Below are 23064 nucleotides of genomic sequence, written 5' to 3'. Positions count from 1 at the left end.
GGAAAGGAAACCACCAACAAAATGAAAAGGCAATCTACTGAATGGGAGAAAATATTGATATGTGCAAATCATATATCTGGTAAACATATAAAGAACTCATACGACTCAATAGCAAAAAAAAAAAATCTGATTTTAAAAATGGGAAGAATATCTCAATGGATATTTTTCCAAAAAAGATACACAGACGGCCAACAGGCACATGCAAATATGCTCCACATAATTGTCAGGGAAATGCAAATCAAAACCACAATGAGATATCACCTTACATCTGTCAGAATGTTAATTATCAAAATGAAGTAACAAGTGTTGGCAAAGATGTAGAGGAAAGTGAACCCTTACACACCTTTGGTGGGAATAAAAATTGGTGCAGCCCTATATGAAAAACAGTATGGAGGTTCCTCAAAACATTAAACATAGAACTATCATGTGATCCCACAATTTTACTTTTGGGTATTTATTCAAAGAAAATGAAAATACTAACTCAAAAAGATATATGTGCCCCCATGTTCACTGTAGCACTATTTACAGTAGCCAAGACAAGGAGAAAACCCAAGTGTCCATCAATGGATGAATGGATAAAGAAAATGTGGTACATATACACAATGGAATATTATTCAGCCATAAATAAGAATGAAATCTTGCCATTTTCCACAACATGAATGGACATCAAAGGCATTATGCTAACTGAAATAAGTCAGAGAAAGACAAATACTGCATGACCTCTCTTTTATGTGGAATCTTAAACCAAAAACAAACACCAAGCTCATAGATAGAGAGAACAGACTGGTGCTTGCCAGAGGCGGGGGATGAAGGGTAGGAGAAATGGGTGAACTGTTTTCGTTTTAGTCTAAATAAATTGAATAAACACGAAAACAAAACAAAAAAACAATCAAACTCATAGAAAAAGAGGTCAGATTTGTGGTTATGGCAGGGGGGTGGGGTAGGGTGGGGTGGTGGTGAGATTGAAGGAAGGTGGTCAAAAGGCACGAACTTCCAGTTTTCAGAAAGTCCTAGGGATGCAATGCACAACACGATGACTATAGTTAACACTGCTTTGTGATCTTTATGAAAGCTGTTAAAATCCTAAGAGTTCTTATCACAATGAAAAGATATATAGACATGTATACTTTTTGTATTGATATGAGATGAGGGATGTTAACTAAACTTATTGTAATCATTTCATGACATACATAAGAAAGCATGATGCTGTGCAACCTAAACTTAAACAGTGCTGTATGTGAATTATACTTGAATAAAACTGGAAAAAAAAAAAAAGGTACAACAAAACAGAACAGTGAATTTTCTCTCCGGGAGTCAATGCGGCTCAGGGGTTAGCAGCACAGTTTGGCGTCAACAGCCTGCCTGAATCAGAGCACTGCCATTTGCTGGCTACACGACTTGGGCAGGCTGTTTCACCTCTCCGCGTCTGATTCCTCATCTGGAAAAGGGGGCTATTACTTCTTGCCAGTCACGGTTGATGGGAGGAGTAAGTGGTGGAAAAATACATGTAAATGACTAGGCAGGTAATAAGGGTTGACTAGAGGGTACATGCTACTCTACTTGATGTTTCTGAAATCACAGAGAGGGATAAGGGTTGGGCTCCCGTAAAAGGTGTGGCTGTTTCTGTCCCCTCTGATCAGGTTTTCTGTGGAACAGCCCTCTGCTAACACTTGTCACTCCTTCCCTTGGCTGCCTCTTGTCTAGGAGTTCTTCATAGTGGACCCCAGAGAGGACCCCCTTGTGTAAACTCTCCACCTACCACTCCCTCGCACCATCACCTGCCACCAGCAGGTTGGTTAAGGCGTTCACTCCAGTGCCTTCCATGCCAGAAACGCTCTGCTGGCACCTGTCACCGCTCCAGTGCACCCTCATGTCCCTAAAGACACCTTCCTACAAGGCAAGCTGGACCCACCACACCTGTGGGGACAGCTGTCCCCTGCTGTGGAGAGGAGCTGAGCTCCCTTCACAACTGGATCCCATCTCCCAGGCCTCCCCCCGCGTTCCTGCCACACAAGCCCCCTCCTTCCTTCCTCACCCACCCCCTCTCTTGCCCTTTTGGGTCTGCCCTCCTGGCTGGAGACAATCACACAGATGCACCTAGACAGGTAAGAAAGACGGCAGGTGGAGATGGCAGGGCAGGAGATGAGCAGGGCAGAGGGATGTAGCAGGAAACTGCCCAAAAGGCTAGGTGCTCTGCCCAAGCCGACCCCCTGCCTCTGACCCCTCTTCCTGGTGTCCTGGGTCAGGGATCCTCTGCTGGAGGAGCAGTAAGACGGAGGCCAGCTCAGGAAGACCAGGCTGCTTGGCCACGCTCACTAGCACCACGCAGCTTGGACCCCCTCCTTTCCTCCCTCGTGTTCCTGTTCCAAGGTTTCCTACGGGGGAACTTGGCACGAGTAACTTCAACAACAAGGAAGGGCTTTCAAAGGAGGGAGAGGGCCTTCCTCGAGCTGAGAGATTTATTTCCTCATCCTGGGGAGGCCAGGGAGGCCTGGACAGTCCTGTGGGCTGCGGAAGACTGATGTCCGGCTGTGGCGAGGGGCTTCGTACAGAGCAGCCTCTGTCCAGGCAGTTTCCAGGGGATGGTCCCCCTCCCACCCCTCAAGTCCTGCTGCCAAGCTTCTCAATGGTGCAGAGCTGTCCTGCGACCCAAGTGAAGGAGAGGGAAACACCAGCAAAGCACGGATGCTGCCACCGGCACCTCAAACGGCCTGCACAGCAGCTGCCCTGAAAAATGACTCTGAGAAATAAGCCAAGCAAAACCATCAGCAAACTGCGGGAGAGTCAAGGAACTACTGGGAATGAAGGGATGTTCAGAACGGGGCGCTGTGAACCATGGAAAACTTCCAGGGAGAAGGGAGTGTTGGAGGACAGAGACAGGGAACAGTGCCTAGAATTGACTAAACGTTGAACAGTGCACCTGGTACTGTGCCAGGCTCTTTGACCTGTAGAGCTGCATGTAATCCACACACCCCGTAGGCCAGATATTCTATTTCTTCATCCTCCCTTTACTGATGGAGAAGTTGAGGCTTGGCAGGGTGAAGTAGCTTAGCTGAGACCCTAGAGTCCGACGCACCACGCTATGTGATTCTCTCTACAGACAGCTGCCGACAGAGTCAGAAAACTTCCTGCCACTTCCTGCTCTCCAACCACGGTGCCATGTGACTTCGAGGGTGCTAACCCTCCTCACTGCACTGTCTCATCTGGAAATAAAGAGGAGCTGTGGGTCCTTCTTACTCACCCCCAGCACCTGGGAGCCTCTCTGAGAAGGGAGTCTGGCGGCAAAAGTGTGCAAAGGGGTTGCAGGGAGCGGCTCCTGGCACTGGCTGTGACTTGGGACACCACCTGGCCAGTCTGTCCACAGGAGAGCCTTCCAAGTTGACCGCCAGGGCCCTGACCTCTCTGGGACTGTCCCTCTCACGTTCTCAGTTTCTCAGGACCACAGATCACCCCCAGCTGCCTGATGTGCCCCGGCCCCGGGAAGACCCTGGGTGGGAGGGAAGACGATCAGATCTGACCCAGCTGGCTGGTGTTTGGCTTAGTTTCCTGGTCTGTCCCTGGTCTCGGCGGGTCCCGCCTGCCCTGAGGGCTGCTCCTTACCTTCTCTGTGACCGCGCGGGCACACTCGATCAGCTCCCTTTTGGTGTAGCTGTCCGTGGGGCACACCTGGAGGGCCCCCGCCTTCTGCACCAGGAAGATGCAGCCGTGGCCCAGGTCCTGCACCCGAGTGCGAATCTGGAAGCCGATCTGTGGAGGCAGGCCCGGGGTGGGGAGGGGGAAGCATGATGGCCCTGCCATCGAGGTCTTCCCTACGTGGAAAATTTCTCTTACATCCTAGGGGAGCCTGGCTGGGGAAATTCCACTGCTATTAGGAGGCTGTGTTTGGTGAACTATGGAATTTGGTTGATTTTGCTTCCTGCTTTAGAGACTGTAAGATACCCGCAGCCCCCAGTAAGCAAGCTTAATAATATTTGTTACCTTTTCTGGTGCACTTCTCTACCTGTATCCTGAGCCACTAGGTAAGAATGTTAATTAGATGAACTCTGCGGGATTATTCATTCAACCAGTGTTTCATTATTCATTCAACCACTGCGCCCCTACCGTGTGTCAGGGCCTCTTCGAGGCAGGTAATGCATTTAATTTCATTGATTTCTCACAAAAGCCCTAGGGGGTAATTAGAAGTTCAGAATATAGAGCTTTAGCATAAAGCATATTTTAAAGTGTTCAGATTCTTGCAAAATTGCCAGGTTTACCAACCAGAATGCCCCCTTCCTCAGCTGTACCCTAGAGGGAGAGTAACCATGCTGGGCCCAGGTTCCCTTTCTAGCAAGCCAGGTTGAGGTTTCCTTAAAAAGTTACATGTTTAGAGCTGCCGGCTTAGCAGGCATGCATTCTTTTAATGACCCCTGGGTTGTGTGATTATAAAAGGTACTTTGCCTAAAAGAAGCCAAATAAGTTCCACTATGGATAAGGTGCCAGGTATCTCTGTGGTGTAGTCAATTCCACCTCCACCGCCCAAAGCTTGCATTCTTCTGGCTTTGTTTCACATCAGTTTTCATTTTGGTCTGATCAACACAGCCCAGGTAAGCAACTAAACACGGAACAAAACACCTCTAAGCTAAGCGTTATTTTCAAGAATCCACAGTAGCTAGAAGCTGTGTGCTGATCCTTCCAGCGTCTCTCAAGAAGAGTTACTAAAAGAGCCCAGGTTTTGTGAATAAAACCTGGGACTTCACACACCTGGGAATTTGGGCCACCTGGATGCTATCTTCCAACCTCATCCTAAGAGTCAGAGTTTAAGGGAAGGCGATTCCAGGTGTGAGAGGGCTGCAAATGCTCACTCTATTATTGAAACACACACTGCTTTCAGGGAAGAAGGTTATTCCCTTAACCCTTTAAGGCCCGAAGGATGTTTAAGTCCATTTGGTAAAACGTTCTCCTGACCCAGAAAGCTGAGCTTCTGCTCTTTGGGGTGTCTTCTATTCGTACATGAGCAGGTACTACAAAAGCTTCGCAATCAGGCAGGGCTTCTTGCTGACCATCTCCACATGGAGTACGACACGGGCATCACGCCAGGATCATGCAACCCGACAGCGCTGAAAACAGATCTGGACTAGCGCAGCATCAAGACCGCCACTGAGAACTAGAGAGGTTTGAATTCAGCCCACGCAGTGGCAAGGCCATTTAAGTATATCTCTTTGCTGGGCATGTTTACTGGTTTAAACACAAGGTGAAGCTGAAGCAGGGGGATGCCCCAGTGAAGTTTTAAACTCAACCAGGCTCTCAAGGCTTTTCAGACCCATACAGTGTAACCCTAAGTACTCAAGGGTCAGAGCTAATACAAAGGCAAGAGCTCTGCTGTCAAGGATGAGCACAGGTCTCTACAGGATAAGATGCCAACGGGGAAGTCAAGGAAGGGGGAAATGGAGGAAGAAACATTCACATACTTTCAAATAAAAGAGACCTTATGAGTTCAGCCTCCCCATTTTACAGATAAAGAGATTGAGGCCCAGAGAAGTGATGTGATTAGCCCAAGATCACACAGCCAGTTCCTGGCAAAGCCAGAGGAGAATTCAAATCTTTCATCCCAAGCATGGTGCTCTATCCATTAGATCAGTGTTTTTTTTTTTAATTTTATTTTTTTATACAGCAGGTTCTTATTAGTTATCTATTTTATACATACTAGTGTATATATGTCAATCCCAATCAGATCAGTGTTTTTCTGATTTGATTTTTTTTCCACTTAGCAACAGAACCCTTTCCCACCCCCCAGTAAAATCGCTCATGGAACCTCAACATATAAAATGGAAGTAATTTGTTATTACTATACTCTTCCTTTATGAGTTAAAATTTATATCCTTGACCCAAAAAGTCAACCATGAGGCTCGGTGATCCAAAGACAGGGTTATGAAGGCCAGTTACAGCCTCGGCCACCAGCTCATTTCTGCATTTTGCCTTGGCTGCACAGGGTGGAGAATCCTGTTACTTGTATAAAGCAAAAGGGAAGAGTGTTCTCACAGTTCCTCGACCACAGGAGGCAAGGCAGATGCTCCACCAGCCTGAGGCCTGCACAGAACCACCCACCGGCCCAGGGTAAGGTACGGGTGGCCCCCAGTGGGTTACCATTTTGGCCTAGAATACGTTCAAGAGCCCATGCTGCTTTTCCTAACAGTTTTTATATAAATAATGACATTATGTTTAAAAAGGGAAACTTGAGTCGAACAGACGCAGAACTTCCAGGGCACCTCGCTGGGCCGGGGGTATGAAACCACTGTGCCAGAAAAGAACGGACCTGTGCCAGGTTCTGGAAGAATCTTCTCCCTGCACCCCTCCTGCCCCCTGCACAGAGCCGAACCTGAGCTTTCTCTTTGCAGAACAGGGCACTAGGACAACCACAGGCCACCTAAATCACTCCCCAATCACCCCGGGGGTGGGAGGGAGAAGGCACCCGTTCCCGAGCTGTCGCAAACCTGAAACCTATGGACAGATGTGATAAACAGTGGGAAGACAACCCCACTGCACTCTCATGCTCCCTCAGCCCCTCAAAAGGCTCCGCTATAAAAAACACAGCCCAGCCTCCTGACGCTCAGCCTCCTTCTTGGAGATGACATCATGCATGTAGCAAGGGATCCTGTAAATGCAACCGTGGAGCTGGCACGGTGGTCATCAGGGATGAAATTCCAGTTAGGAAGCCCGAGGGAGACCAGCACCAGAAAGCAAAGGGATGAAAACAAACAAATGCAACAGTTGCAAAAGCTTTGGAGTTCTCAGTCAACCCAGGGCTTGGTCCTAGAGTCTCAGTCTGTGCCAGGTCACACAGTTACCTCGCACATGCCGGGAGAACCCCCCGAGGCTTGGCTACACAAACCTCTGGCAGATGTGGCTGCATGATCCTATACGGACGCATGCAGGAGAGATACCGTATTATGAAGGACTAGTTTTGAAATAAGCTTCACTCGCTTATTTTCACAGGCTCAGAGGGCTGAATGTAACAGGAAGGGATCGCAGGATGCCAGCCCCACCCCTGCTCTCAACCCATCACCCACCTGGGCAGCAGAAAGGACCACAGGCCTTGCTTCTAGCTCTGCCCTCTCCTGGCCACCAGACTCTGGGTGAGCACACTAGCCTCATGGGGACTTGGTTTCCTCACCTGCGACACAGAAACCTGCCCTGCCCACTTCCCAGGGCTGTGGACGACCAAATGGAAGGTACACGTACAGAGTCTCAGCAAGTACAAAGTGACACATGAATGCTCACTATTGCGAAAAGAAGCATCTTGGTGCAGGGCAAAGAGCAAGGATTGTGATGCCCGACAAACCTGGGTTTGAATCCTGACTTTTCTACATATCGACCTGTTACCTTTTTATTTACTTACTTGAAACGTTCACTTATTCCAAAAAGTTATTTAAAAGGGGGCTTCAACACTAACTGTTGTAGCTGTGTGGTCCTGGGCGATTTCACAGAGCTCCCAGAGTCTCCTTGGTTTGCTTATCTGTGAAATGGGGAAGGATGAATGACTCTCGCCTCACACGCTTGCAGTTGTGGGGCATATGGGCCGGCGCCCAGCATAGTATCTGCGCCCCGTATCGACTGGATGAACAGCTCGTGTATTCCTACCCTTCTCCACCGGCACACGGGTTAGCTAGGGCACTTAAGTGAAGGACCCCAGAATCAACATACTCTACGTTACTGCAATTTCATAGAACATTTTGTACTGCTGGAGGAACATCCTAGAAGGGAATGCATTTTTAAGGCTGTTTCAGATAAGGGCTTTAAAAAAGCTAAGCTTCTCAAAGCAACACTAAACTTCTCAGCAAACATGACCAGCCCCCAACCCCCCACCCCCGAATGATCCAACTTCCCACCAGTATTTATTATAAAGGAATGTTGCTCCAAGACATAAAACTTGGAGTTTGAAATTGGCAACTTGAGTAAAGCAATACTTGAACCTCAAGAAAAACCCTCAATTCCCCCTTCCTGCCCAAATAAAAGTAAAATGGAGAAGATTGTCTCCTGGTTTTGTGCCTTGAGGGAAATTAGAAGCCTGGCCTTCATGAAGTTCTGGCTCTCATTTCAATTGGAGGGGGGTCTAAGAAACACTGATCCATCATCTGTACTGCCTAAAACTAAACAAAACGTACAGATTATTCTCAGGCTTTAAGATCAATTACATCTGAAACCAGGTCAAGTATAATTTGCCTGGGAGAGCTTGTGGAAGTTGGAAAGGCAAGAATGGATGTTATCTGACAAACCACAGTTTCTCCTTAGAAAATATGGCAGGAAAAACCAGTGTGTGGAGCAGAAGCAGGACGTCACTCTCCCACCTACAGAAAGCGTGCCTTGGAGTGGAAAGTTTCAGATAAAAGTCTAGAGCAGACAGCCATCTCATCTGCGGGGAGAGGCCTGTGCTTCTCACCGCAGGCTCCTAACAAACGTTCCTGCCAGCTTTTAATACGCAGCATTATACGTGGTTATGGCAACGTGTCCTCAGAGACGGCACCATCGTCACTAAACCTTTTCTCCGGCATTTACATTTAGAAGCCTGTGGCTCATGGTATCTACGTTTTTTTCTTTTTTTTTTTTTTTTTAAAGAGGAAACTCGTCATAAATTGCAAAGCCGTTGGAGGGTTTTAACTTTTCTGGGGAAAGAAGTTATCACAGGGACGTTAGCAAAAGTTTGAATTTCCATGGAAAAACGAGCAGATACAGCTCCAGCTCGATGTGCAGAGGGCAGAGCTAGGACTTTTCCTGTCATTGTCACATCCTGGAAAAGACCAAAATGCTGACTTGGCACAGCAGACTGCAGGACCGCAGTGAAGGGGGAGGCTTTTTACTTGCCCTGGATATAAATATTTTCACATGCTGTGATGTAGGGCCCTCTTGGGTATACAAACAATTCCACAGCCTTGGAATAAAAAAACTACATTGCTTCAGGGATCTCCTAACCTTCTCAGTTTTCCCCCAAATATCTGTCTGGCAAACGCACACAAAGAATTTTCCTTTGCAAGCCACTGGTAATTTTATATTCTTTCTGCTCCTTTTCACTCCAGGTCACACTGCTTGTGTGTCTGGAATGTAAAACACATCTCAAGATGTAACCACGAAAAGGGGAAACCTTAACGGAAACACAGCTGCTACAAGGGCAGGGCCAGTACCTAGAGTAACTTGCTATTGTGCTTTCAGCAATGCGTTTTCTTTCCCGGCTGCTTTGGCTTTCTTTTGTACGTGGCTTCAGTGGTCTGGGTCGCAATGAGAAAATTGCTTGTTTCATCCAGGGGGTGGGTGGGGTAGCTCATCAGAACTCAGATGTGGAAAGGGCTCCACAAATCACTAGGTCTTCCCTCAGTAAGGCAGGCAGGCCAGCGGTGAAACTCACCAAGGAAGAGGCATGTAAATTCCACCTTTAAAGATTTCTGGAGACAGAGATCCAAACCTTCCCCACAATCACAGTCTCTTTTCGTTTTCAATCCTCTGGAAAAGCCAAACACTTCTTCCTTTTGTCCAACCAAACTTTCCCTTACTGTAACAGAAGGTCCCTTATGCTTGTTTCTGACATTCAAAATGACATGTTAACCAAACGAATTATGAGTCCAGATGATCTTACTAAAAGAGGGAGTCTGTTTTTTTAAAAAAAAATGATGGGCCTGTGTAAAGAAATCCACAGAATCGTATGCGGGTCTCTGATAATTTTTCTTTCCTGGTAATGACTTGACAGACTCATGGCAAATAGAATTATTCATGCTGCAGCCTAAATACCCAATCCTCAATAAAATCTCAAAATGCAGGCACTGTTAGAAACTGAAGTCATCCCATGCTGGATATATATGTATGCCAGTACATACATATGCTACTCCCATTTACATGCATTGTTATGACATACGTTAGAAAGTGATTTTGTTCTGGGTCTTCATTTCTGTAGTGCTGCTGGGAGTCTTGGTGAAGACATGCTTAGACCTGACCCCCAGGAGAAACAGCACTGAGTAACTTGGGGACACTGTCCATCACCGCAAGGAGAAGGGAAGACCAGCTCCAACCTTCTGCCTTGACAGCCTGGTTCGTTTCGACATGTCATGAACAGGGTTCGCCCTCCATAAACAGCTTGCCGAACTTCACGGATGTAGTTACCTTGTTTTCCCAGGGTCCCTGCAATTCACTCCATTATTCTTTACTGCAGGCTGGGCTTTCTTTCTCTAGGGAGCCATGCAGTAGCTCAGGCCCGGGCCCCTTCCATGTGTTCACACTGACACAGGTGTAGTCGGGCACCCCAGAGCTCTACCCACCCTGCATGCTTGCCAATGGACCACTCGATTTCTCAGAGGTATTAGATATGGGACCTCTTAGTAAGTGGCCTCTGGAGTCAAACTTTTGTCGTTTTAAGACTCCTACGGGAGCGGGCATTCTGAGGTGAGTCTGTGTTGGGCATTAAGGAAAGTGAGTTTAGGGAAGGCAGGTAGGTAAGGACAAGGAGTCCACAGGGGGGATGGGGGCAGGGATCTGGGCCCGTTCTTAAGAGGCTGCCAACGATATTTGGGCAAGACTTTGTTTCATGAAAGCGGGCTGGCTACACAGCCCTTTCTCAAGGGAGGGGCAGCTGAATCCCATACTTGGCTCTTCTAATACTTCTGTCAGCCTTTGGGAAACATACGAATAATCGAGGGGGGCTGCGAAGCAGGAGTAGGAAGTAAGAGGAGGATGGTGGTGTAGGTTCCACCCTTGGCATCAGGCGATGGGGCTGGGGCATGGAGACCCAGAGTCCTGAAAGCCCACCTCCCCAGATGGCCCCAGATCTGCGCCAGGAGGCCTCAGGAAGGACAGAGAGCCTGGAGCACAGGATGCGGCTGCTGGGTGTGAACCTAGGCAGGTTGGCAGCAAGAGGAGAGGGAACTACACCTGCCTCTGGCTATTGGGCTGGGGTCTTCCGGAGTGGAGCTAAGCTACAGAGAAGAGTCCCCCCGGGAGCAGGCACCAGTGTGGGTTTGCTTCTTAAAACAGGGACTTAAGGTGGCAGACCTCCTCTGGTTCCGCCGTGGCTGCTGCCATCTGGCCCTGGAGAGCCAGGTGCCCATAGTCACTGGTCATTTGTGAAGCCAGTCCTCCCAATTCCTCCGGGTTAGTAACCGACTTAGTCATCTGGAAAAAGAAAACAAGCAAGACACAAACACACAGGGACACACAGAGAAAAGCATGAGAACCACGTGTTAATACCACTGGGAGCCAAAGGGTCTCATTCACTTTTAAGCTTGTGGCTTGCGTGTGGGGCTGGACGCTGGAGAGGGCAGTTCAAGCGAAGCCCATGCTGCAGCCCGCATGACAGGCCAGTGGCTCCCGGCCAGGTCAAGGCAACATGCTCAGGTTCAGGCCGTGCAGCGTGGAGGCCGGGCCTCAGGGTCCGCTCTCTGGGAGGTGAGAGCAGCAGCCTCCACCAGCCCTGCCCCGTGGGGTTACCAGGGAGCCCCCCAGAGACACCACAAGGGGACCCAGCCCCGTGCAGGGTGCAGCCCTGGTCACACGTTGCTCCCGGGCTGATCGGGTCTCTGGGGACTCAGGAGCAGGTCCCACACCGCCGAGAGAGGGCACAGGACAGGATCATCGGGAAACAGTGACTGAAGAGATGGGTAAGCCTAACGTTTCGGTGGAAGAAACTCACAGAATTCAGCTGTGTAATAACATTGTGCCAAAGAATGACAACGTTTCAGCCACAGATTCAGTGAAGAGAATACTGTAGCCTAAATGGTCAAGTTCTGCCTTTTTACTCTCCAGGTATTCTGTATTTTCCTCCTGTGTGATTGGAAACCTTACCTCCACTTACCCTACCTAGCTAATACCCTCATGTCTAGTTTTTCCTCCTCTGACAAAAATGCCTCTTAGAACTCACAAGGGCAGTTGTAACCCACCACCCAGAAAGGTATCCATGTCCCTCTTGGGTCCAAGGCTTCCCTCTGCCCCACCTGTTCTCTCGCTCTGGATGACGATATTTCCCTCTCTCTTTGTGGCATCTAAAGTTCTTGGTTTTAAAGGACTTAAAAAAAAAAAAAACAAAAACCTGTTAAATGACTCCACATCCATTGAGGGTGGGAATGTGGGCCCGTCTAAGGCATGTTTACCAGGAAATGTCACAGGCTTTCGGGCGGAGGTGTGGGTTCCCAAGGAATGCATGCCACACCCCGAGAGAATGAGGCTGTGCTAACAGCTGCTGCATGCGACCCTGCCACAAGGAGCACAACAACCCTGGGGGCCGCCCAGTGCGGTGGGGGGAACACTCACCCCCTCTGGGCCCTGGCCAGCCAGCCCAGGAGCAGCAACGCAGCCCCAGGCTGGGCTCCTCAAGTGCATGGACACCCAGGGTCAAGACAGGCCGGCTGAGAACCTGGCCCAGGAGAGATTCCAGAACCCCCTGAGGCCACTGGAGACATTTTCAACCCTGCTGCACTGTGCTCCCTGCTTGGAGAAATCAGTACCGTCGGGGCTGCCGGGCTAGCTGGGACGCTCCTGAGCTCTTCTGAGCAGGGCCAGCCCGAGGCCGATTCCAGCCTTCTCCCAGTCGCTGAGATGGGCACTGTTCCTTCCTCCCTCCCCAGCCCAAGTCCTTCTCAACAATAGGGAGTCTGGCTCAACCGCAGAGTTTCTAAGAATGAGCAGCAGCCGCCGCCAGGGAAGCCTTTGTGGTCCAAGCTCAGCCTCTAGTGGACACATGACTACATGACAAAACCATCCAGAGAGGTGCCCGGCCTGACGGGGCAGGAACCACGCAGTGGCGCAGTCTGGTCCCTCCAACTCAGGCTTAGGTGGTAGCATCAAAGAGGCATCTTTCAATTTTATCCTGTGACACCTGAGCTTTCAGAAGTTAAGAACTTTCTTACTAGGTACTTATATTAATTCTTTGAGGACAACGTTTTTCTTTTGTTGTACAACTTTTTAACCTATCAAGATAGCATTCGCTGTCTCTCAATGCCATTTATATCTAAACAGCCATATAATACAATTCTGATTGCATTACATTTTAGCAAAAAAAAAAGTCACCTCCAAAAGTTACATGCCTTCTGTTGTCAAGAGAAAAATTTTTTTATGTAACCACTGTTTCATTTTGCCTGAAAGACTGCCAATGTCGTACTGTTCAGCACTGTCCAAGGATTATAACTTGATTCCATTGGACAGCCTTGGTTCTGTCCCCAAATGTCTTCTCTTGTACTGTAACTTTAATCCATAAAAACATTTCAAGTCCTCTGTGAGATAAATAGGATTTTTTTTTCTTTCTCTATAACTTGCAATTTCCTTCTCATTTCCTCCTTGATTCTAATTTTCTCTCTTTCCTTTGCTCCCTTGTCCTCATGCCCAACTCTCAGTCATTTTTAATTCCCTTGTGGAGCTTTTTCGTGAGATGAGAAGTCCAGCGGCCTGGGGCTTCTAGACCACAGGCAGCCAGAAAGACCACAGATCAGGACAAAGCTGAGGCCCAGGAGGAACTAGAAACACAGAGGACTAATCTCTCTCCAGCACAGACGCCAGATTTGAAGACTCAGCGGTGTGGTGGATAAAAGGGCAACCAACAGTGGGGTGCAGGGTGAGCCCATTTTCCTCTTACCATTTCCTGAGCTGTTACCGCAATGGCTTTGGAGTATTTAACCACTGTCGTCTGATAGTCGACAAACGTCCCCTTTGGTTCTGGAGGAGTGCCTTCATCCAGCTACAGGGGGGAGGAAAAGAACCCAAAGGTCATCAGAGGCCTGTTTAAGTGTGGGCTTTATTTTTTAGAATCAGGAACTTGGGAAAATGGAGAGGCCTTCAGAGTTTCTTGGGTCCAGAGTCAACAGAACCCCCCAACTTCTGTGATAAGGACCTCATTAGAGGTGCACATAAGGTACTGGGGGCACACAGGCAAGGAGAGGACCCCCGGTGTGTCTGAAGGGAGTGGCAGGCTGTCCAGAGAAATGATGTTTCAGCCAAGTCTTACCAGGTAAGCAGTGTGCCGCACACAAAAGGTGGGGAAGGAGTCCCAAGGAGAGGGAATAGTGCTCAAGCACGTGGAGGTGGGTGTGAGCCAGAACATGCAGGGAGGTCAGAATGGCAGACAAAGAGCTGGGGGAGGCCGCAGAACCTCCATCATGAAGGGCTTCCCTAAGAATGGTATAGCCCATGCATGTCTCTACCCTGGAACACTCACTTCTGACCTAAGCTGGGGAAGAGAAGGAATTGGAAACATCAGGAATGACTTGTTCATCTGACTCTAGTACCACAGGAACTGAGAGAAGGGTGAGCTCACTGTGGAGCGGAATAGGTGGAGAAGTGGGACAGTGCCTTGAAGGGCTGGGGATTTATTGGCTCAGAAGACTTGAATTTGAGACCTGGTTCTAGGACTTGTGAGTAAATACCCAGCTTGAGGCTCAAACTGGTTCTCAGGACCTTCACTGGAAACGTCCAAGCATCAGAAGGTTGTAGTAAAAGATCAACTGAGACGATACCTCGTCTACATGAAGGGAGAGGAGAGGATAACCATGATGATGAAGATCATGATGGTGAGAAAGATGATAATGTCAGTGATGATTATGATGAAGAAGGCCACCCATCCTCACCACCACCATCATTGTGACTGTCACCACTGGTGGCTGAACGATATTCTAGGTGAGGAGACGAGGTGAACAGAAAGGGCTACAAGAAGAGTGAGTGCAGTGAACACGAGGGGGCTGTGGAAGGGGTGGGAATCAGGCTGGATCTGTTTGATGAGGAACCTTGCAATCATGAAGAAAATGGTGGGATCTGCAGTAGGCAATGCTCTATCTGAGAAGATCTCCCTGGCAGCTCTCTGCCAGAGAGTCTGTAGTCTGGGAAGACATTAGGGACCAGAGGTTAATTAGGAAAAGAGTAGGTGGAGTGGCCAATGAGAGCTACCTGTCGTGAGTAGATCCAAGCTACATATGCGAGTTGAATGAATGCATCAACGTAACCTAGTATGTAACGTGGTTGCACACGCCAGGATGTAATGTCTACCAAACCAACAATACAACCTCCAGGGTAGATTTTTTTATGTTTCTTTATCAGGGAGTTCGACACTGCCAGGTATCTCCATCACACTTTGGGGGCCCGCTGGTCAAATGAGGACTGAGCTGTGGACTCATACACTCAGTATAAATTAACTGGGCATCTTGTAAGGGTCGGGCCATGTGCTGGGAGCCTTCATATGAGATGTGGTGTAACTGCAAACATGCCAGGATGTTGGACTAGAGGGCAGCTTAGAACACAGTGGCCACTGGTCACCATGATGAACCTTCCAGTGTGAAGAGAATGAGAGAAGTAAGAACAAAGTAGTGACTTTTTTTTTAGGATTTCAAATTTACTTAGTTGAAAGAACTTTCCTTTATTCTGAGATTATAGCCTTCCTACTTTTTTTTTTTTTGGTGTTAACATGTCCTTTATTTTATGAAATACTACTGATGTAGATATCAGGGTTTTTGTTTTCTTTCTTTAATTACCTTCCTTGGCCAAAAAGAAAAAACAACCCCCCCCCCCAACACACACACACAAAAGCAAACAAAGAAAAGGGACTTAGTCATAAAATCCCGAAGATTGAGACTAACCTCAGTGAATGGGGAAAAAAAGATTTAGAAAACTTGAGTGATTTGCCCAAGGTTATCCAGAAAGCTGATTAGTTCATGGTAACCTACGAATTCCCAAACCTTCTGGTGCTTAGATACAGAGAGAGAATTTCAAGGAGACACTCCAGAGCAGAAGCTCCAAAAGTGGCAAGAATTGCACCGAACTTAGAATCAGCTTTGGGTACACTTGCAGTTTTTCTGCCAGTCACTGCCTTTTGGAACTTTAGACAATGATTCTAAGAGTATATCAGTGTTTTAAGCAAATAACCAAAACTCAGATAGAAAATGACATATTTACAATGCGTTGCTGCTTAGGGGCTCAAAGAACCTGAGATATCACTTAATACAAAGTCTCCAGTGACGGGCAGGCTGGGGTGGGCTTAGAAAGGAGACAATGGGGAAGAGGCATCGTGCAGTACCCAGGGTGTCAGGTCAGGGTATGTAGGAGTTTAGGGGTATCAATGAAACCCCAATTATCTACTTTGCAGAACTGAGGGGAAAAACCCCTTTGCTCCTGGCCTCTGGGGTTCATGTTGTTAGTGGCTCCTAATTATTGCTATCAGGTAACACCAGACCTATTTCCCAGCCCTTCCAAAAGAATCAGGCATGTCCTGGGCTGAGAAAGCAGATGTCACACCCCTGAAATCAGACAGTACACGAGCCACTTTCCTTATTAAAGATTCATCGCAATATGCAAGGCTAAAAGGCTATCAAAGAAAGACTTCCATCTTCCAGGGATTTATGGAACGCTTCCCTGTCATTAGAGTGACTGTGAAAAATACCTCCTAAGAAGAAAAAGATTATCATCTGAAGCTCTCATTTGTACTGAGAAACCTTGAGCTCCATTATTTAATATCCTTGATAGATACATGGCTTAATTTCAAAGCTCTGGTGTTCCGATGTCCTGAAAACCAAACAAACCCACTTGAGACTTATCCAAGGGCCTTGAGGAAGAGGGCCATTTACTCGTGTTCTGCCAAACTGTCCAGATTTGAAGCGTGAGAAGCCCACAGCAGAAATTACTGGAGTGCTTTGACAAGGCAAGCCTGGGGTCTCTAAGGGGTCCCCAGCACCCCAGCCTAGCTTGGGACATTATCAGTCTGATAATGTTTGCATAATGTTTAATGGGAATTATCCTAATTACAGTTTCAGGCTATCATCTCTTCCTGGAGATACGAACCAACCAATCTTCTCTAAATTAGCAATTAAAGACCACTTATTACCCTGAAAAACCACATTAGTGTATTCACAATCTGACAATGGACATTTCCAAACACAGAGGAAGTCTATAGTCCTTAGCTATGCTATCAGAGGATGGCAATTAGACACTGACGAGTAGTTGTTAATTCTGATGAGCGTCAAACAGACATGATTAGTGAAGGATTCCTTGGGGATCCTTCAAAAGAGCAGGAGATACTGTCCAGTCATCCTTCCCTACTGACCCAACTCAACTGATGGGTCACTGGAGGAGAAATGATACCCCTGTCATCTATGTGTGTTGTCTACAACTGGTCTCTGAGGGTTTTTACACTTAACCATTTCAGTGGTCCCTGCATCTGGCTAGATACAAGAACCATGGGGAGATTTTGAAATTACTAGGCTTCACACCATAGAGATTCCAAGTGATCAGGGCGGGGGTAGGGCCTAGGAATGTGCATTCTAAAATGCTCCCAAGGATTCCAAAGGAGCCATTCTGAAGACCAGCACTTGGGAATCACTTCGTTATTTCATTTTGGAGTTTGCTCCCCACGACAACCCTACGAGGTATACAGGGGAGGTAAATAATTACCTCCATTTTATAAGTGAGGGGACCAAGGATGCCTTCTCCATCTCTTTTTCCCCCGTGTAAATGTGGAAGGAAGGGTGCGACCGGCTTACAAAAGTAATGAATGAATAATAAAGAATGAAGAATATGCTGGACATATGATAAGCAGACACCTCAAGAAAAGAGGAGGCTTGCTAGTGTCAGCCTGGATCAGAGGGCTCCTCTGACAGCTCCTTAGAGAAAAGCCCCTGGGACCGAGTTAGAGGGGAACCTTGGAGGAAACGGGGCCAAGGAGTGCAGGAAAGCATCTGGGGGCCCAGGCCCACCTTGCTCATGGCTTCTGCGATGGCGTCGACCATGCCTCCCACCAGCCCCACTTCACTGGCAGCTTCATTCAGCGTCACCATGATGTCGTCCACGGCCTCCTTCATGAGCTGGGCGGCCTCCGTGATGGCATCGTGGGTGTGCTGTGCCTGAGGTGGGGGACAGGGAGGAGAAGGTAACTGTAAGATGTTTCCATAAGCAGAAGACAACGGTGCTCAATCTCTTAAGAATCACTTCACTTCTTTTACAGATAACCTTAAAAAGCAGAATATAAACCTACATCCCCGTTATGGAGCACAACAAATGTATGCTCTACTTTTTCCTTTCCTTTATTATGTTTGTACATTTGTTTGCAAAATAAATAAAAATCAGAAAGACAAAAAGAAAAGATCTCTTTTTGCAAACAAAAGGAAAAACAACCCTGCAATTTCAACCAGCGTCTTATGACGTGACTAATTTTACATTACTACGTTCAGGGTGGTAGAAAGAGAATGCCACAGATTCCCTAATATACAAGTTGACGGATTTAATAGAAAAAAAAAGTATATAAAGAAAAACACGTGTTCACAACAAATGTGCTTCTCTTCAAAGTTGCCCAATACACTATAATTCCCTTTCTATAAATACAACTGGATTATGGAAATAGAGATACAAACAGGAGGCAGAAATCTGCAGAAGGCTACATGGGCTTTGGAACTATGTCACAAATGACATTTACATGAGTTTGGAGGGACGAATGATGAAAGTTCTCCAGGGATAGACACTCTGCAGGCAAAGCCTGAGTGCTCATGAGTTCCCCTAGACAGTCCTCAGAGATGCTTTAACAACATGTATGGAGCCCAGAGCAGGCCCTGGCAAATGAGTGAATGAAAGGATGAAAGAATGGTGGTGCCAGGCTCCCTAAACAACACCTTGAGTGGTAGCAAGATGAAGGAGCCAAGAGTGAAGGTCCTGGGGTCAGAAAAAGCTGGGCTCGAATTCTGTCTCCACTGCTAAGTAGCTAAGTGGTCCTGGGTGTGGGTTCCTAAGCAAAATGGGAATAATTATAACAATGCTATGCAGTGGAATTCTGATGAGATGAGATGGTTGTAGGCATCTTATCATTTATAATAAGAGCAGTCTAGTAGGGGACCGTGTCCTTACCTGGGAAATCTGAAATAATGCGGGGTACTTTGTGTCAGAAGTGCATTGCATCCGGTACCGGATGCCCCCGTGCAGTGGCCATGGCTACCCTGATGCTCCTCAGAGGAAGATGACCCCTCTAAAAGGCCCAAGGAATTGCACCTTTACTTTGGTAGATGAGAAGGTAAGGAAGCCAGTGAGAGATGGTAAATGATAACTCTTTTGAGTGATTAAATAAAAGAGAAGAATTCCAAGAAGAAGCTACGTGAGCCATGGGAACTGGCTCAGCTGGCAGAATTAAAAAGCCACAGGAATCAAGAAGAGTCCTCCACATACAACCTCTGATGAGGTGTGAACTATGTGATGGTTATCCTGAGGCAACCGTGTCAGGATGCAAAGCTCTCTCTGAGGGATGTGATGGAGTGAACTGGTAATTTAGGTTAATGGCTGATTTCACGGCACAGAGAAGGGAAAACACTACATGTGCAGATTGCTTTATTTTGATGGAAGCCTGAAAAGTGGCATCTCCTGTACATCACCCTCCAGAGGGAGCATCTCACACAAATATGTTCTCATTTATAAAAACGATAAAATGTAAAAAAAAAAAAAAAAAAAAGGTAAAATGTCAGGTGTGCATTTCTGTAAATCTCTCTTAGAATGAGGCAACTATTGGTGGCACAAAAACGTTAGCAACTCTGTACCTTCCTATTAAACAAAGTACACATTTGCGGGGAGAAGCGAGAGCGGCTTGCCAAGTATCTGCTCTCCCATGCAGGCTTAGGAAGGTAGCAGAAGCCAATTCTGGGGGTGGCAGAAGTAAATCACAAAACGGTTCTCCGAAACTCCTTGGAAAACGTAAAGGCCACTTTCTCCACACCAGAGCATCGAAACCTACAAAAACATCCTTGCTCTTGGCTGTCCCAGAAGTGAATCACCTTCCCATTTGCTCGTGGTGAGGAATTCTTTAGAAGGCCTGCTTCTCCTTCACTCCACATGTTTAAGTTTTTACAGATCCTTACAGGGTCAGCTCAGAGGCTGTGAGGCCTCCTCCAATGACTCCAAGCCTTACCCAGAGCCGTGTCCTCTAACTCCAATGGCAAACCTCATCTGGGTCACACCACTGAGGCCAAGTCCCACACATGGGTTGCCTGAGCACACTAGCTTCAGACCCCCAAAGACACAGTAGGCTCTCCATGAAGGCAGCCTTAACCAACCAAGAGCAATCTGGCAAGTGGAGTCAGCAGGCTCAACAATGAGGTCATTATTTTAGAATCTGGAGGGGATCCTTGTTACTGCTCCTCACAGAGCGCAAAGGAGAGAAATCAGACTCTGTTCTTTTTTGGAAACGTCTGAAGTCTACTTCCAAGGGAGCCTGATTTCTTTATTATAGTGCTTCAACTACAAAGCCCAGTAAAGCAGGCATAGACATCACAGGAGTTTGGAAAATGGGAGAAGGCTACAGGGGGCAGATCTCAACTTCAGGAGAGGGGAAAAAACAGCTAATAATTAGAACTGCCCAACAATGGACAGGGTGGCATATTTGCTGCAGTGTTACAGGCAGACGCTGGAGAGGCCCCTTCAGGGAGGATGGAGGAGGGAACTGAGTGGGGGAGGGGTGAGTGGGAGAGAGGTGAGTGGGTGGGGGAAGCTCTGCAGGTACAGAATGAGTGTAGAAGGGGGCTCAATGGGATGAGGGTGAGGTCACAGAGCAAATGTCTTGTACTCATGTGATCCATTAACACCAGGCTCTGGGACTGTTACTTTCTAATTTTTTTCTTTGGAACACCCATTACGTCAGGCACATTATCTCATATAATCTCTACAACTACTCCGGACGTATTCATTACCAACCTTATTGTTTAGATGAGGAAACAAATGAAGTTATTTGCCAGCAACAGGCTGAGCTGGGATTTGAAATCCAGATATGTTGGCCCCCGAAGCTTATCCTATTTCTCACCAAACAAAAGACACTGAAAACCATTTAACCACATTTAGACCACATGCAAACAAGGACTACGACATCTAACACATACGTTTTATACATCACCTAACACGTAGCAAGTAACACTTAGTAAACATCTGCCCAAAGAACAGCACCCAAGGGGATTAAGTCTCTGCACTAGGCCTCTTAGGAAAGGGCCTTCAAGCCAACTTGTAGTGTCCCAGGCACCCTGTGGCAAGCCTGTCAGAATCTGCAGACAGCACAGGTACTTGCTACCAGCGACAGGATCCATGTAAACTCCTGCATCGCTGTCACTCATCACGTGTCTTAGTTCACCACCTGGTGCTTCAGGTCTTTCACTGAGAACTACTCCACACTGTTCTCCAGCCCACACTTCCAAGCAAAGGATGTCATTATAAAGCTTACAGTGCCAACTACAAATGCTCCCACCTGTGAGGTTCCTTGGCATACAACAGAATTCCACGAGGAGCTCTGAACTTGCAGTCCAAACAGATGTCTTAATCTCTTAAACATCCAGAAACCTACTAAGTTGAGTTCTTCTGCTGAGAATGAAACCCCCTCAGGTTAGGCGTAGAGATGTGGCAGTAAACAGCCCTGGAGAAAAGATAACCTAGAACTGGGTCTGGAAGGCGAGTCCCAGCTGCTCCAGTTTAGGGAGGGAGCAAAGGGGGCGGGGGCCCCACTCTGGGGCATCCATCACTAACCTGTCACAGCCAAAGGGTGTCCTTCTTCTTGCTCTGTCCACCACTTCAGCAACCAGACTCATTTTTTTTGCCAGAAAACTCGGGAACAACTTGAGGGCCAAGGCTGGCTCTCAAAGTTTTTAGCATCCCCAGAATTAATCTCTTACGAGTTGCCAGATACATGAGTGAAAAACTGAACACAGAGAATGCAAGTCCAAGACATTATTCATGCTGCTTCCAGAATGGCATTTCTAGACTACGGATGGGCTGTGCCATTTTCCACTGCTCACTAGAAAGCCCCAGCCCCTGGGGCTCCGCCAGGAGGAGGCCTGTCACGATACAGCCCAGTCTTCCCTCCCGTCCCATTGTCCCCACACTCGGCACGTTCCGTACACACCAGACTAGAGTGCTATTTTCTAAAGAGATCACAATCCTTTTATAACCCTCTCTGTGCTTTGCAGATGCTGCTCCCTCTTCCCTGCCTCCTTCCTCGACCCCGCCCAGGCCTAGCTCCGGGCTGAGTTGGCCTGCGTTTCCACATGACCCCACGTGCACCTCGCCTGTGATCTCGGATAACTCGGCAGGGAAGCCTCAGCTTCTGCACATGTGCAGTGGGAACCTTCCCACGTCACAGAGTTTCTATGAAGATTACATAAGATGAGGGTGTAAGATGTAATAAATGACACAGAGTCGCCATGCAATAGCTGTTAGCTCTGAGATCACCATTTTGCCATCTGAGTCAGTCTAGAGTCTTCTCTGCTATACCACGTGACTGATTTGAAGATCTTAGACATACAACAAATCACACTAAAAAAAAACCCACAGGGGCTTCCCTGGTGGCGCAGTGGTTGAGAGTCCATCTGCCGACGCAGGGGACGTGGGTTCGTGCCCCGGTCCGGGAAGATCCCACATGCCGTGGAGCGGCTGGGCCCGTGAGCCATGGCCGCTGAGTCTGCGTGTCTGGAGCCTGTGCTCCGCAACGGGAGAGGCTGCCAACAGTGAGAGGCCCACGTACCGCAAAAAACAAACAAACAACCCCCCGCTATATATATATATATATATATATATATATATATATATATATATAAAATGGATCCTTGTAGCTCGTAGGTCACTATGCTACACAAATCTTTCCAGTAGTGCTCTCTCAAGTTAATCTGCTTAGGTGAAGACCCATTAAGATCACATGATCGTGTGGAGGCAGCTCCTAGAAGATACAAGTGGTGGTAGAAGCCTCCAGCCCCCTCTCCAGGTTCCAGAACCCTGAGGAAACTTAAGGTGCATGCTGGTTTCACAAGTAAAACAATCCCTGATAATTTCTCTGACCTCGAGAGAAAAGGACATGTTGTCACCATCTTTGGCCACTTAAAAGTACCTGGGTGACACATCAGGCTGAAGAAATGTTCCACCTGTAAACTGGTAAGGGAGATTTTCATATTAAACTACTGTCCCCAAGGCAATAGCAACACATGCCATGGGTGACCTTGACCATGTTTCTCTTTGAACTTAAGTACCAGGAACAGAAACGACACTTAGTGGAAAACAACAGAGGTTTGCTTTGTGTCAACACTGAACAGGTGCCAGGCAGGTATTATGGTTTTTATTCCTGTAATAACC

The 23064-nt window shown here is 47.6% G+C and overlaps 1 protein-coding gene across 9 annotated transcripts in view; it reads right to left on the bottom strand.

The window, feature by feature from the left end:
• The window catches only part of TLN2 (talin 2), a 446949-nt gene that overhangs the window by 47867 nt on the left and 376018 nt on the right, over window positions 1–23064 (bottom strand). For all 9 annotated transcript variants that reach the window (XM_073801108.1, XM_073801106.1, XM_033851753.2 and 6 more), the window contains 4 exons: window positions 17682–17828; window positions 13583–13684; window positions 11011–11130; window positions 3601–3747 (listed from right to left, as the gene is read on the bottom strand). In XM_073801108.1, coding sequence (XP_073657209.1) covers window positions 3601–3747; window positions 11011–11130; window positions 13583–13684; window positions 17682–17828 — 516 coding nt within the window. The remainder of the gene's footprint in view (window positions 1–3600; window positions 3748–11010; window positions 11131–13582; window positions 13685–17681; window positions 17829–23064) is intronic.

This window comes from Tursiops truncatus, chromosome 2 (genome assembly GCF_011762595.2).
Source record: "Tursiops truncatus isolate mTurTru1 chromosome 2, mTurTru1.mat.Y, whole genome shotgun sequence".
NCBI classification, from domain to species: Eukaryota; Metazoa; Chordata; class Mammalia; order Artiodactyla; family Delphinidae; genus Tursiops; species Tursiops truncatus.
The sequence above is the reverse complement of the archived record's forward strand: the minus strand, read 5'-3'. Positions and strand labels throughout refer to the sequence as shown.